Below are 16,461 nucleotides of genomic sequence, written 5' to 3'. Positions count from 1 at the left end.
CTCAGAGACTGGAGTATGTCTTTGGATTCTGGATCTCTCTCTCTTACCCTCCCCTGCTCATACTGTCTCTCTCTTTCTCTCTCAAAAATAAATAGAAAACATTTAAAAAAAATTTTTAATGTCTATAGCTTTACTCCAGTAGTTTTACATCTTAGATTTTACCTTATGGTAGTTACTGGTGATGCACATAAAGATCTGTGTATAAGATTATTAACTGTGATAATATTTATTTATTTATTTATTTAAAGCTTATTTATTTTGAGAGGGGAAGAGAGAGAGAGTAGGGGAGGGGCAGAGAGAGAGGAGGGGGGAGAGAGAATCCCAAGCAGGCTCTGCACTGACAGAGGGCTCAAACTCAGGAACCATGGGATCATGACTCGAGCCAAAATCAAGAATCAGACACCCAACTGACTGAGCCACCCAGGTGCCCTTAATTATGATAATATTTAAATAACAAAAAATAAAACAACTCTGAGGTAGATACTAAAGGCTCAGCAATAGGGAACTAGTTAGATAAATCCTAGTCCATGTATACAATAAAATATCAGTGATTAATTATATTTTTAGCACATCAGTAATACTAATGACATAAAATTAAGTTAAAGAAAACTATGTTAAGCTATACATACTATATATACATACTTTAATTTTATAAAATTAAAGTAATCTGTGTGCGATAGATTATAAATTATTTTTATTTCCTTTATGCTTTTGCTTTTTTATTTTCATTTTTGCTCAGAAAAAATATGTAATTTTTAAAAAGTTCTAAGGGCACCTGGATGGCTCAGTTGGTTGAGCATACAACTTAGGCTCAGGTCATGATCTAGCATTCATGAGTTTGAGTCCCACATCAGGCTCTGTGCTGACACCCTGGAGCCTGGAACCTGCTTCAAATTCTGTGTCTCCCTCTCTCTCTGCCCCTCCCATGCTCACACTCTGTTTCTCTCTGTCTCTCAAAATAAAATTAAAGATTAAAAAAATTTTTAAGTTCTAAAAGCTGTATTAGTTTTTATTTTTGAGCTGGCCAATTCAACTAAAATTAAGCAAGATTCATCATTTACTAGTGAGACAAATTTGGTCAAAATCAGTCAACTTTTACATTTATTGCAGAATAAACTACAAGAAGCAGAAACAAATGGACAGTAAGACAGACAAGTCATTTCCAAACCCTTCAGTTTAAATTTATCAAGTAATTCTGGCAACAGGGTTGTTTTTTCCCTTCCTGATTTACTCAACTCTTCATTATTTCAAAACACATAAACTGCAGGATTCTCATACCACACATGTTCTTTTGTTGCTGAAAGAGGCAGTGAGCTGAGGGAAAAAACCCTGTGAAATAAATAGAAAACCCTAAATAGTGAGTCTGCAGGCACTGTGGTGGCAGGTTCATGGATGAACAGGTTTTAGACAGAGCTCTGGCCTCTCGGACATCTCTGTGACGAGAATAGTCACAAACTTCTATTTTTCAAGGCTCAGGAAGGTCTGAAAAATTCACTTACTGCAGCCAAGACTGCCTCCCTCATGTCTCGGTGCCTGTGATGGTTAGTTTTCTGAGTCTATTTGGTTAGACTATCAGACCCTGTTGTTTGATCAGATGTTAGTCTAGATGTTGCTGTGAAGATGTTTTGTAGATGTGCTGGACGCTTGCCATCAGTTGACTTTAAATAAAGCAAATTTCGGGGCCCTTGGGTGGCTCAGTCAGTAAAGCATCTGGCTTCGGCTCAGGTCATGATCTCATGGTTTGTGAGTTCGAGCCCCATGTCGGGCTCTGTGCTGACAGCTCAGAGCCTGGAGCCTGCTTCAGATTCTGTGTCTCCCTCTCTCTCTGACCCTCGCCTGCTCATGCTCTATCTCTGTCTCTCTCAAATATGAAGAGATGTTAAAAAATTTTTTTAATTAAAAAAAATCAGATTGCCTTCTCAGAATGTGGATGGGTCTCATTCAGTCAGTTGAAGAGCAACAAATGAGGTTTCCCAGGAAGAAGGAATTCTGCCTGAGACTGCAGTGTAGCCATCCCACCTGAGTTCCCAGCCTGATGGCCGACTCTACAGATTCTGGATTCCAAATTTCAACTCCTACCTGAACTTCCAGCCGCCAAGCCTGCCCTACAGATTTCATACTTGCCAGTCTCCTGGTGGCTCTGTGGTTCGGTTTCCCTGGAGAAGCCTCCAGTACCCCTTAGTGGATCTTACCTAAGATTGTGTGGCTCACGGAAAAACTTGAGTCTAAACTCTTGAATTTTAGTTATGACCTCTTCTTTATAAACATTTCAGGCATACAACAAACTAGGAGAATATTATCATCACCATCTGCATACCCACCACCCAGTTTAAGAAGTTAAATCTGGTTGCTTTTGTACTTTTACTTCACATGACTGTTTCCATAAACACTACATAGGGGTTGTTTGCATGTTTTTATACTCTATAATTGCCAATACATTGTCTATTTATTCTCCCCAAATTATGTTTTTCAGATTTATCCATCTCAAAAATACATCTAGTTTTTGTGCTTCCATTTTAGTTGTTGTATATATTTCCTATTCACCTATATTTCTGATTTGCTGTTATTGTAAATAAAAGTACCAGTAACATTCCTGTGTGAGTCTTCTTTGATGTACATCTAAGTGGTCCTGAACTCTTTACATCACACCACATATTCTAAGTGACAGGGAAGGGTGGGGAAGAGAGAAGAGGAGCACCATTCTTACATCCTTGACTCTCCCTCCCCAGGTTAGAAGGTACAAAGGGTGACTATATGTTATTGGTTGGGGGGAAGAGAAAAGAATTAGTCTCCTTCCTTCCTTTCCTTCCTTCCTTTTCTTTCCTTCTTTCCTTCCTCCTTTCCTCCCTCCCTCCCTCCTTCTCTTACCTTCCTTTTTTTTTTTTTTTTTTTAAGTAGGCTTCACACCCAGCATGGAACCCAATGAGGGGCTTGAACTCACGACCCTGAGGTCAACACCTGATCTGAGATTGTAAGTTGGATGCTTAACCAACTGGGCCACCCAGGCACCCAGTCTAACTTCTTTAATTTGACTTTTGACCAAGATATTTACTTTATTTTGAATTTCACACACCATTAAAAAAGGGTATGAGGTTTTTCTGTTTTTAAGGAGGATGTATTGTTTAAAAATGGTTGTGATACCCTGTTAATCCCAGGAAGTCAGTCTATTAACCATGCACTACTCAGACCACGTGGCGGGCCATAGGAGGAGACATGTAGAATGGCCGCAAGGCTTTGGGCATCCCTCAATCCCTCATTTAGTTGTTCTGCGTCATTACTCAGATTCTAAGCTATTTTTCTGACAATACTTTCTCTCTAGGAGACAAGTTACAGCTGGTCACTGATAGGGCTCAATTAGCTTACGGACATATTTTATTTGGTTTGTTTGTTATCTGAAATACTTTCAGCCAGCATTAAAGAACATAGACATTTTATATAAAAGTCTGGATTTCCACCTTCTCCAATAATGTTAGCCTAGTGCTAAATGCACAGGGAATATGCTCTCCAGGTGGTCACCATTCCTCTATCTGGCTATCGTGTGCTCTTCTTTCTCATTTCAGGACGTGCCTGGCCCTGTGGGCATCTGAATTTACCACCTCTGCTCTCAAATCAACCGTTATGTGGCTGTACAGCAGACACCCTTTTTCTCTTTCTTCCTTGTGCTGAGCAGTTGAAGGAGACACGTAAACAAAGACGCCGGGCTCATGAAGCTCAGACAAACACTGAGGTCTCTTCCATGCAAAGCCACCTGTGTAGCAAGCATCCCAGTCTATGGGAATAGGGGGGTTTCGTTTCTCAAGAAACAGATGTTTCAATTAGGACTGCTAGTATGAATCCGAAACTTCTCTGAGTCAAGAAAATCTCATTGTTGATTCAGAGAAATTCAGCACAACTAGACCTTAAGCACAGTCCAGCCCTACACAGCCTTTGTTCCTTGGTTCTGGGCCCCGGGGGTGAGTACTGTGGTTAAGGATGTGTTTTCTTGAATGGCCATCAGGGAGGTGGTGGGAAGTAGGAGGGAGCAGGGCCTGATGGCGTTCCTGCCACTCATTGTGCTTCTGAGCTGCCAGACACTGACCCTGGGGTTGACGTTCTCTAGAGCTGTTTGCACAGTTGGTGCCTCCGGAATTTTATGGCTATTTTCAGCAGAACTCTAAAATGACCAGTTCTGAATATTTCAAGTAGCTGATAACAAAGTTGTTTAGAAATTTCTATGAGTTGTCTACAGTTCTGGCAAACTCATGAACTCATGTGTCACACCATGTGGCCCCCAGATTGCAAAAGGCAAGGTGGTTTTCACAAGCAGGCTAGAAATACTCATTGTGCATGAGGACCCAGGCCCGCTGGTCCCCAAAACACTACTTCTCCAGGGTCTAAGCTTTTCATCCAGCCAGCCGGAACGATTTTTAGCAACTCCAATTCTCCTGACCTCCATAGCACATCGTTTTCCACAAATTCCAGCTCCCAGCCTGTCAGCCTCATGAAGAGACTTCTACTCCCCAACCTTGACCCACAGCCCCAACAGTCACTTAACAATGGTTGCAACAACATGAGCTGTTGATTGCCCCACACTTGGATATCTTCCCTTGCTTTTAAGTGTTAACCGTTTTTCTAAGCCCATGGGCCCTGATGGCCTGTGCAGATTCCCTGGAGTGCCTCGGAATGTACACAGACCAAAGAGTACGCAACTGTTCTGTGGCTGCACAGCAGATACGGTTGTTGTTGTTGTTTTCCCTCCAAGAAAGGTGTGGAACAATCTAAGGTCACAATAGCAGCTGGTAGAAATGCCACTGAACAGAAAGATTCCGTACAGGCTGAAACCATTCAGCTGCCCTTTTGCACATCCCTGAGAACAGGGGTTATTTCTTAATTGAAGCTAGGAGACGCAAGAGGTGAAAGAGATAAGAAAAGTCACGACTACTCACAGCTCTGCTCACGTCCTTCCCTACTGTGGTGACCAATCTCTTGGTTGTGTCTGCAAGAGAGAAATCCCAGTGACAGAATAAGATTACTGAGAAAAGTGTTCTGTTTACAGGCTAAAAGATGGCAGAACAAAGAGTTAGTCCAAATAAATTACATGTAGAGGCCAAATGCACACTGTGGCTTGAGACATCAGGCTGAATAACAAATAAGGTCAAACTGTCCCCTGAGGCAAAAACTGTGAACAAAAGTAGTAGGTCTACTTTCCATTCCTCTCTCTCAGTCCCTGGCTGCCAGACACTCAAAGGCTGAAGGACTCCTAATCTGGGTAATCAGCCCAAGAAATGTTTGGCTTCAGATTCTCTCTCCTTGTTCTGCTTTGCTCTTTTTTTTTTTTTAATAGTTTATTGTCAAGTTGGTTTCCATATAAATCCCAGTGCTCATCCCCACAGGTGCCCTCTCTGCTTTGCTCTTGACTGCCACTTCGAAGCAAAAGGTGTGATCAATTAATTTAGACTAAGGTGTACATGACTGATACTGTTCCAGAGAAACTTGGGGCAGAAGCACACGTTCACATAATGGGATGCTGTTCACCAATGTTTCCCTGATTTTATCTTTTTTCAACCCTTGATGTCACATGTTCCCTGCCCCAACTCTGCTTTTCTTCTAGAGCTTGATGCCTGGGTTCCTGAACTCACATATCCCTAATTCTGCTTTTGCTCTGTACACTAGATTTTTAGTAACTGCCTCATGTAAACACCAATCTTGGCCTGGACTTTGAGGGCCTCTATCCAGCACTGAAGTCTCCTTGAAGAGGATTTACATTTGAAAGGAGCCTAAGAATTAGCCTACAGAATTGCCCATGAATGGCGGAGTTCCGTATAGTCCTCTCTAACCTTGAGGTCAGTGCTGCTGCTCTGTGTTTCTTCTGCAACCACCAGCCAACACGGTCTTTGGCTTAAATCCCTGTACAGTTCTGGCTCAGTCTTTTAGGACAGTGCCATTCAAAGAGTGGAGTCCCTGGGCTGGTCCTGGTGGGTGAACTACACGTTATCAGCCCACAATGAGACAATTACCAAGATCTAGTATAATATTCAGCAACTTTTATAGTAATCCTTTTACTGTGTTTTTTTCTGATCATATTTATTGAAATGCCAGAGATTTATTGAATTCAGTAAAAACTGGGCTAACTGGTCTATGCCTTTGTTCTTTTTATTTTACTTTTTAGTAATTCATTTTTAGTACATATTACAAAAGCATTGACCCTAACATACTGGAAATGTAAAACTACATGGATCCTTACAACAGAGAGTTTGAGGAATACTGTTCTTATGATATGCAGGCCTGTTCTAGAGATCTGGTCCCTAGAGCTGGTGACTCCTCCTGGATTCTGTTCTTGACTTTGCCATCGGCCCAGCCAATGTTCAAGTCATTCAATTACTTTGGATTGAGACTCTTTCCTTCCACTGCCCAACATAATACTATTCAGGTCGAGTCAGTTTTTATTAAGCACTTTGGCAACAAGAAGGCCATACAGCGTCAGACAGACCTATGTTCAAACCCCAGCTATTTGACTTTAGGATTACTTTCCAAGCTTCGGTTTCTTCATGTGCAATGTGGACACTACTTCTTGCCTCAAGAAGTTTTTGTAAAATTAACTGAAAAGAAGTTTGTTTGTAAAGGGTCTAGCCCAGTGCTGTCCCACAGAATTGTCTGCACTGGACTAGAGAAATATTATACATCTGCTCTGCCCAATACAGTAGCCTCTAGCCCCATGTAGCTATTGAGCGCTAACAATACTGAGCGCTTAAAACATGACCAAAGAATTGAATTTTTATTTAATTTAAATTTGAATAATCACAAATGGCTATTATATTATACAGAGCAGGTTAGCATAGGTTCCTGCATATAGTAGGTCCAATGTGTAAAATTTTACTGAACATCTACATATGCCAGATAATGTTTCAGACACTGGGTATTGATTGGTGAGTAAGAGAAACACAGCCCCTGCACGCATGAAACTCAAACACCAGCAGATGAATCAGAGCTTGACATTACTTTTGCAACAGAAGTTGTCAGCTTCTTCTTTAGAACACAGCGAGTCACCCGGAGCCCTGAACTGTTGAGGGCTCCTCTCAGGTAGAGATAGGAAACAGAGCCTTTTATGGGCTGGTCACAGCTGCCCTCCCCGTTCAGCAGGGTGTGCAGAGCTGATCGCTGAGGCGTAGACAGGCAAGTCTGTTTAGGGGCCAATGAGCCTTCTGGGCAGAAAGGGACTAAGACAGCCAGCCCTTTACTTGATTCTGTCTGACAGACAGACAAGTTCAGGACAGCAAAGGCCTGAAGAGGGACTCAAGAGAAGGAAGTCAGGACGGGCATCCCAGACTTAACGTGAAAGCCTTGGCCAGAAGAAGCTGGCTGGGCACAGCTATGGGGGAAGCAGGAAGCCCCTTGGGCCTCATCAGCCTTTGAGGGTCTCACTTGGGGGGCTGAGGAAGAGCACATGGGAGGAGCCTGAACAGCGTCACCTTGGGTCACTCTGGTCTGTGTGGGGGTCTGGACCAGCAAGGCTGCCTTTGCATGGGTGTATGGAGACCCCCAGAGGGAACAGAGCTGTGCATGGCGGGAGTACCAACAGCTCAAAACCAGGGCCCTCAGGGGAACCCACCTGGCTTCCCAGGAGCCTCCCTGTCCAATTGGAAGCAGCAGCCCCGTGGGCTAAGTCAGCCTCGTGACAGTCTGTGGGAGGAGGGGAAGTCCATGCTGTAAGAGGGAGACACTGGATGTGTGACTAAGACAGGCAGGTGGGTACTTGAGGAATTAGTTGGAAAATTAAAAAGGAGGCAACTGAGTTTATAGCCCGAGGTACTGAAACAGGTCCCAGATGTGTACCTGTGTGCTGAGTGCACTGGAAGGAGAAGAAGGTGCCGTGGAAGCATCTCGCAAGGGGATGTACTGTAATGGGCATGGTGAGGGGGCAGGGTCAGGAGAGGCTTGCCGGCGTGCTGGCTTCACCAAGATTTAAGGGGTGACACCAGGTCAGACAAGGAGAAGTAGATACTTTACAAAGGGCACATGCTATATGAGAAAAGTCCGATTGGAAAGGGTGGGGTGCCTCTGAGGACTTAGGGCCCTTATATGGCTAGAGCTTAGAGAACAAGGGTGATGCTGACTCAGGACACAGCTGGAATTGTGTCACACGCCTCAGGGCATGTTGGGACTAGGGAGCAGTGGGAAGCCATGAGGGATGTCAGATTATGGAGACACGTAGACTTGAGAATCTAAAAGCCTGTTCTGGCTGGAAGTGAAAACAGACCATATTGGAGGTGGCAAAAATGGATGCAGGGAGACAAGTCGGGAGGGTTCTGTTCCAGGCCAGGTGAACCCCAGCAGTGGCAGTCAGGTCGGGTCAATCTGCTGTAACACGTTCATTCTCATGTCACTTCCCACTTACAGATAGAAGAAACCATCTCAGAGGAGTTAGGTGATTTGTACGAGATCAGAGAGCCAATAAATGGCAGCTTCAGGTCCCAATCTAGCCTTCTGACTCTAGCATAAAGCTCTATTCTCAGTGGCAGCCACTCTTGACCTCCTTTCATGACACATGGAAGGCACGCTGGTGTGTGTGTGTGTCCACGTGCCTCCCCAGAGAGAAAGCAGATCCCCGTGCATGTGACTTAGGGTGGGGCGTTGTATTATACAGGCAGCCATGATTTCACTCTGGTTCAATACAAACAAATAAGGAATCATTTGCAAACTTACTCTCTTAACTCTCATCAACAACAAAAATGTCCCACACGATAGTGTCCGAGCCTTGCATCTAGTGTAGAACTGCTGATAGCCTCACTCACTCTTGAGACTGGGGTGAAGGATAAGGAAAAGAATTTTTTCTGCTCTACCATTCAGTATGACCCCATTTCATTCTCCCAAAGAGAGTAGGACAGAAAACTCTGTTGCCCATTTCTCAGGTGACTAAGTTCTCAGGCCTAGGCCTAGAACGTGGGTATAGGTCTGTTTCTGAGGGGTGTGTCTGGGGTGAAAGAAGGACAAAAGATTAGATTCTAATGAGGGTCATCGGCCATGGCTCTCTGAGGTCACATATTTGCAGAAGTGATCCTGTTTGGGGTGTCTGGGTGGCTCAGTCGGTTGAGTGTCCGACTCGTGATTTCAGCTCAGGTTATGATCCCAGGGTTATGGGATCGAGACTCCTGTCTGGCTCTGTGCTAAGGTGGAGCTTGTTTGAGATTAATTTTTTTTTTCTCTCTCTCTCTGTCTCTCTCACTTTTTCTCTGCTCCCTCCACCCCAAATAAAATGTTTAGAGAAAAAAAGAAGTGATTCTGTCTAAAGACTGTCAGACACTGTAATTCCTCCTTTATGGTGAAATGCCCTTCCTCTCCATTTCTAAATTTCTCTCTCTTTTCCTTTTTCCCTTCTTCCTCTTTTCCTTCACCCCTTCTTCCTTCTTCCTCAACCTCCATGCCTCTTTTTTTGACAATAGTTCCTTGGTTTCTATAGTAGAGAGTTTTGTGGTTAGCACCCAAGCTAATGCATGCATAGGACAGTGGACAAACAGACCACGACAGTATTTTGAGACAGATGAGAATACAGAGATTAGACTGTAAATGTAGCATAACAAACACCAAAGGGCCTCCAAATTCCCCAATAGTGGCCATTCCCAATTCCCATTGAATTACTCCCAGAGGTCATTTCCTTTTCTATAAACAAGGCCATGTACAGACCTTGGGAAGAGCTTACTGGGTGCTGACAAAGGAACAGGCTAGGAAACTGCCAGACAAGTCTGCAGATATTCTGGCCAGGATTCAAAGGTTATACCACAGGAGCAGGTGGGTGAGAACAGGACAGGCTGAGGAGGAACTCCAGGGGAACCACTGAAAGTCATTAGGGAGCCATTCAAACAGGTGGTTTTCCCGCCCCCAAATGGCCTCACACACTTTTCTTCTTTCATTACCAACCAAGGGTTCAGATTCCTAGGGACTGGAGAGGGCTCAGTCCAGCTGATGCCCAGAATGGGGAAAGAGGGAAGAGAACTGAAGGCATCCTCAGAAGTGATCTTGGCATCCTCCTGCTTATGAACTCTGACCACATAGCTATCTGCATCATCAAAATGACACGGATATCAGGAGGCTAAGGACACTTCATGGCTCAAAGAACAAAACAAACTGTTTCACCATCGGAACAAAACATTCCTTTTAAAATATTCCGTATGAGGATTTCAGCTCACTGAAGAAGACTAGAGCCATTTTCTTCTGGGGAACAGTCATCAGGATGAGCCCAAGGGGACTCATAAGCCCCGAGGAGGTTGGTGTGGGAAGCTGTAGGCCACTGGGGCAGGTAGAGCCCCACACTGCAGACGCCCAGTCCATTTGGTTCCCATGAATAAAACCCACTTACCTTTCCTACAATAAAGTTTTCGGAAGAGTGGTTTCCTTAGGGGTGTCATCAAAGTGATGAAAACCAAAGCAATGACTAAGGAAAGGATGACAACAGGAAGCAGCCAATTTGAAGAGATCTTGGGTTCTAGATCACCTGGATGAAAAAAAAAAAAAAAAAAGCACTAGAATCCTATTACATGGAAGCTTAGAGATAAACCAGTAAGTTGGCCACCTGAGGAGGCTATCACCAGGTTCTGTTCTGTGTGCTGCACATACTGGGTCATTTACTTCTCGCGACCACCCTATGTGCCCAACTTTGCTATGACCCTCATTTTACCAGCACAGAAAGTGAGGTCTTACTGTGTTCCCAAAGTTACACAGTAAGAGACAGAGCTGAGATAATCCAGGCTGTCTGGTTCCAGATTCTATGTTTGCATCCTTCTCATCCAGCTACCATGTCTGTCTGTCTGTCTGTCTATCTATCAATCTATCGATCTATTGATCTATCAATCTATCAATTTATCTATCATCATCTCTTTCTTTCCTGGATAGTCTCTCCACCCAAACAAGCCTTCCCCCTCCACTGTCAAGCACTCACACTGCTTGGAATCTATGCCATTAGTTAATCAATTCCAAGGATTAACAGGATCCTTCTGGGAAAAAAAGTACAATATTGTAAATAGTGTTAACATACACAATCCAGACATTCACACCTTAGTGTGAATTGCTACAGCATGTCCTTTTCCTTGTCCCAGCTAATCAGTGTCCTGGCACTGAAGAAAAGATGAGTTTAATAGAGAGGTGGATGAGAAGAGCAATTCTGAAAACAGGGGAAGGCCTTGTAAAGGAGAGTCCTGAGTATCTAGAGGTTAGAATGACAGATCCAGAATGACAGTGGGGAAGAACTAGAGGGGGCTTCACAATAGGGAGAAAGAAGTGCACCCAAGGGCAGCTGTGCCCTTTCCAAAACCCTGAATTTTGCCCCATGGAGTAGCTTATACAGAACAGACCAACAGCCTGGTCCAAGAGGCGCCTGGCAAAGCTGCTCAAGAGGAAAGTCTCAATCATGCCAACGGCCTTCCCTCTCCCCCGTCTCAGGCCATCAGAGAATCCCAGGTTGTTCTAGCTGAGAGAGGATCAGACATCATTCAATCCGAGCCCCTCATCTTAGAGTTCAGGAAGTAAGGCTTAGAGACACTAAGTAATATATCAGAGGTTATCACTGCTAAACAAGTGGCAAAGCCAGGGTTGTGAGTCTAGATTGGTTTAATCGATGCTCCATCCCCACAGATATTTGTTTTTATCGAACACAGTGTGGTGAACATTAAGGAAGAAAGGATTCAGAAGCCTGGCTTAGGCACATATTGGATAACCCGCATTGATTACAAAAGCTCTTTTACCTTTAGGAATTGCTTATTAAGCACACTGCAGTAGCACAGCGAGTCAAGGGGCCCTGGGACCTTCAGTGTCCCCACAACAGGAGAAGTCCTTACCTCGGTGACTCTATACAAATCCTGTCCTCTGCAGGTTCCTTCATGGTCCCTTCCACATACAGAAGCTCTACTCATCCCTGAAGACTTTCTAACAATGAACATCAGTCTGCTTAGACTGTAAGTATGTGAAGTACAAAGACTTCACCTAAGTCACCTCTGAATCCCCTATAAAGCCAAGTACCAGCTACATGATAGATGTCAACCAGGATTTATTGGGCCGAACTAATCATCCGTCCACCTAGTCCAATCCTCCCTGTCCTTATTTACCTTGTGGCAGACTGATGCTAATCCCTGAAATCCATTCTCCCTTCTCCCCTAGTATGAAGGCATTAGCTGGACTCATGGCTTCTCAAGACTACATGTTGGAGCCTCCCCTGAAGTGAGATGTGGCCAGCCATGTAAGTTCAAGGCATGGGTCTTCTGAGTCTTGGCCTTAAAACACTGGATAGGTCTTCCACCACTCTTTTCTCTTTCTGAAACATGGATGTGGCAGTGACTCAGCCTTGACAATTCAACAGATACAACATTCTAGAGAATGGTGAGCAACAAGAAGGAGAGAACCCGGATCACTGAATGCTTTATGGACTATAAATACTTACCTGCTCTGAATCACCTTCTATCTCTGAATATTACATAAGAAACAGACTTCTATCTTGTTTGAGTCATATTTCAAGGTCTCTCTGTTATAGCAGCTTAGCCTCTATTCTAATACATAGCCTTATATGTTGTTTTATAATAATTACATGTTACTTAATGATATGATGATACCATGGGAAAACTAGGTTTTATCCTCCGCACAATCCCATACATTCAAGGAAACCATGCTTCTTGGTAGAGACATTATATTTCCCCCATCTCCACACTTTCTGAGTGCTGAGGACTTAGGAAGCATATTCCATTTAATCCTTACCATCACCCTCTAAAGTATCTGTCACTATTCTTATTCCACAAACATGAGACCAAGTTACATGTTCATGTTCTCAAAGCTACTAGTGGCAGAGAGAGGATTTAAAAACCAAGTCTGTTTGATTTTCTGAGCCCATGCTCTTGACCTCAAGGACTCAGGAAGGCTGCACTTCCAGCTCCATAAAAATGTTTTTATAGTTACTTCCTGTGTTCCAATTCCATTACATTTCCTCATGAAATGCAACAATGGGATGAACAGAGGAAACCATGGTTCAAAAGGAAAATGGATTCATTACCCTTTCGTTTCTGATTAAAAGTTAGGATGTTTAGTCATCCATCTTACAACCCCTGGAGCGCCTCCCACCCCCAGACTCTCATTGCTGCATTTGCTTTCTTCACTGACTTCTAGAGAAGTTTGTGATGGGTCACAGAATGGGTCAGAAATGAGCAGCTCAACTGCCAAGAATGACCAGAAAGAGGACAGTCATAAGGCAGTTTAAAATGCTTTCGAGAAATAGGAGTCAGGAGCTGTGGGAGGATGTGTGACTGGTTATTTGTTGCTGGTTATTAGTACCACAAGCCAAGGGATCACTTGACTGCTCTCATCTGGTGGTCCACACAGTCTGGTGGCCGGGTTAATGGGACCAGGATTATCAAGACTAATCCTCCAACCCACTAATCTGACATGAAAGGAGCACTTAGTACAGGCAGAGTGTTCTGTTTTTGCTTTAGTCTGTTTTTTGCGTCTGCAAAGAAGACCCATGTGAATAATTAAAATACATGGAAATAAGATAGCAATGAAAGATAAAGGACAAATGTAGTCACAAGTAAACCAAGTCATGGTACAGGTAATAAATCTTAGGAGAAAAGGATAAGGGAAGGACCCCTTGTGCCCTGGAGTTATCTAAGCTGGTCTGGAGAAACAGGGGACTTGAAGCTGGTGAAGAGGGTGAGTAAGTATATCTTCTGTAGAAGAAACTGCCTGAGCAGAGAAATCATGCAGGTAGGAGAGGTGCAAGCAAGCTCAGAGAGCACTTGGTGAGGAAGGGGAGCTGACCAGAGTCCAGGAACCATACCAGGAGGTAACTGCAAACATATAACTCTGGGAAGAATAGGTAAATGTAGGCTGAAAATCTCTAACTGCACAAAAATCTCTTCATATCCTTGCCGTTTCACTTATGAGTGACATCCTAGAAGATCCTGAGCTGATGTGGACCCCACAGGCCTCTCCCATGATTGTTAACTATTCATTCAGCTACACTGGCTTCCATGGAAAGAAGGACCACCTTATTTCATTCGCAATTTCTCATTGGTTCAAGACTTCCAGAGGAATGGCCAGTGTGCCCTTCCTACTTCTCTACCACAAAGGAAAAACAAACAAACAAACCACTGATGTAATCAATGGGGGCAAAGGCTAGATTCCAGTTATCTCTAAGTTCATCTCATCCAGCCCCCTATTTCCCTGATCTTTCTGGAAAACCACATTCCATCCAAAGCATTGGCCTACACTTAACCAGGCAGGAAATTCCACAGAGCAAAGGACAGTTACTCAACAATTCCAGGTAACATAAATTCTTCTGTGATAGTTAGTATTGAAGCCTCTAAAGCTCTAGTATGAATTAACTGTAGCTAAATTTTCATAAAGTGACAAGTCTGAGGATCTTCACTATGATATAAAGAGAGGCAGAGAACATTAAAGACCAGCTTGCCTAATTCACTCTTTTTACTCAAAGTTGACCCTAAAAATGATGTGTTTCTAATGTCTTCATTTCTACCAGGATTCTTAGCATGGCATCTCTCTTGACTTCCTCACTTTATCAAAACCATTCAGTTAGAAAGAAGCTGGGCTCACCTTGCTGTGGGGACTGGGTAGTGAAGTGTGGATAGGTGGGGGGCTGGTAGGGTTTGGCAATGAGAAGGCAGCTGGCTGCCCCTGAAAACTGTGGCAGGGAGGACCTTTTCCCCCTGAATAACATCCTGGGAAATTAATGACAAGATGGGGACTGAGTTGCTCCAAAGTCCTCAGTCCCGTCTCTAGATTGGTGCCGGTTCATGATGAAGTGTACTCTAATTTGAGATAGAGCAGATATCTCTGATGCCCCAGCTCCTATTCTGTCTGTCCCAGCCCTGATTGCAGCCAGGGCTGAATCTGGCTGAATGATGGATGGTTCCAGTCAGGTCTGATGCACTTATCCCTGAAAAATCTCACCTCAAGCACATGCTGCTTCTGTGCCAGGGCTTCCTCAGTGCTGAAGCTCGGTCCTTCTTACTGTTACATCCAGTGACCCACTGGTGGAATTTTTGCTTTTTATCCCCACAGATTAGGTTCCACTGGATTGAAGGCCGGCTTCCTAGTGGCAAAGGCTTCCATCCAGGGATATGTTCAACTGCATCTAAATTCATAGCTTGAGTTCTACCCACGGGACTACTAGCAGAGAGAGAAAAGAATTTCTCTACTGACGGAGTGATCAGTCTTGATTACCATGAAGAACCTGAATGCTGCTACCTAACGCAGGCAAGGAAGACTAGGTCTAGAACTCAGGGATCCATGGATTCTCTGGTTTTTGTTACTTCCACGTTCAGGAATAACAATGAAAAGGCAACAGCCACAAGTCAGTTGGTTCAGGGCAAGGCAACCAAGGGCTCAGTGCTCTCAGGGTTGAAAGCTAGAGTCACCGGCCGCCACCCCACCCCCAGGCAAACATCTGAAGTACTCTGTCTAAAGTGCCCAGCAAAGGACATCTAGAAAGTATGGTGGACGAGAGAGAGGACAATGGTCGGTATGGCTTCGCATCCACTTCAGCAGCCAGAACCGTAGCTTGTTCTGTGAACTCTTGCGTATGAAATCTTGTGAAGAGATCATGGCTGCCTCCCAGCCTGAAGGTTTAGTCATGGGGGACTTAGTGTAGGCTTACAGGTGAGCAGGGCAAGGGAATGACTGCTGCAGTTCTGCCTCACTTCCTCTTCGCTGCACCTCTGACTCCAGCCACAGCTCGGGAGAAGTCTAGGTGAGCTCTGACTTGCTTCATTTGCCTCAGATGCATACTTGGCTTTTTGCCCTGGGATGACCTGATGCTACACATGCTGGGGGGGATCTCACTCAGCCCACATGCATGCATAGCTCACAGCATGGAGTGCACGCTCCTGGAGACTACTGTCAACCAGTAGAGGTGAAAGCAGATGACCTCCACCTGCAGTGCTTTAAGTGAGCATCTTAGGAGGCTGTCTGTATACTTCCCAGGTGGTCCTTGGGTATCTGAGCTCCTGTTTTGCTGACAGCAACAACTTCAATCCTTCTTTCCCGTCTGAATCTCCTAAGCCTCCTGTCTCTGCTCCCTGAGGCCACCACCTAAATACTTGCATGCCACACAAGCTCCGAACATAGTCTTTGCTTTGTCTAACTAAGACAAAGGGCAAAAAGTGAAATATATAATGACAGTATTAAATTTTCTATAAAGTCAAATTTAAGCAGCGCTAGGGACTGTCCTTTACTCAGAGATTATATCCTTTGCTGGGAGGGTAGAATAATGACTCCCTCAAAGATGTCCATATTCTAATCGCCAAAACCAGTGAATGTGTCACCCCACATGGGAAAAGGGATTTTGCAGATGTGATTATATTGAGGACCTTGAAATGGGGAAATTAACCTGAATTATCAGGTTGGGGGAAGGTGTCTAATGCAATTACAAGGGTCTCAACAAGGTGGAAGAGGGAGACAGGAGAATTAAAGAAAGATGTGATGTCAGAA

General features: G+C 44.2%; 1 protein-coding gene across 1 annotated transcript in view; it reads right to left on the bottom strand.

Moving 5' to 3' along the window:
* Positions 1–16,461, bottom strand: part of PDCD1LG2 (programmed cell death 1 ligand 2) — a 62,100-nt gene that overhangs the window by 14,374 nt on the left and 31,265 nt on the right. The window contains exons 5-6 of the mRNA XM_077759472.1: positions 10,334–10,468; positions 4,926–4,975 (exon numbers count right to left, since the gene is read on the bottom strand). Of these exons, the coding sequence (XP_077615598.1) occupies positions 4,926–4,975; positions 10,334–10,468 (185 nt within the window). The remainder of the gene's footprint in view (positions 1–4,925; positions 4,976–10,333; positions 10,469–16,461) is intronic.

This window comes from Crocuta crocuta, unplaced genomic scaffold (genome assembly GCF_008692635.1).
Source record: "Crocuta crocuta isolate KB4526 unplaced genomic scaffold, BGI_CrCroc_1.0 scaffold41, whole genome shotgun sequence".
Lineage (NCBI taxonomy): Eukaryota > Metazoa > Chordata > Mammalia > Carnivora > Hyaenidae > Crocuta > Crocuta crocuta.
The sequence above is the reverse complement of the archived record's forward strand: the minus strand, read 5'-3'. Positions and strand labels throughout refer to the sequence as shown.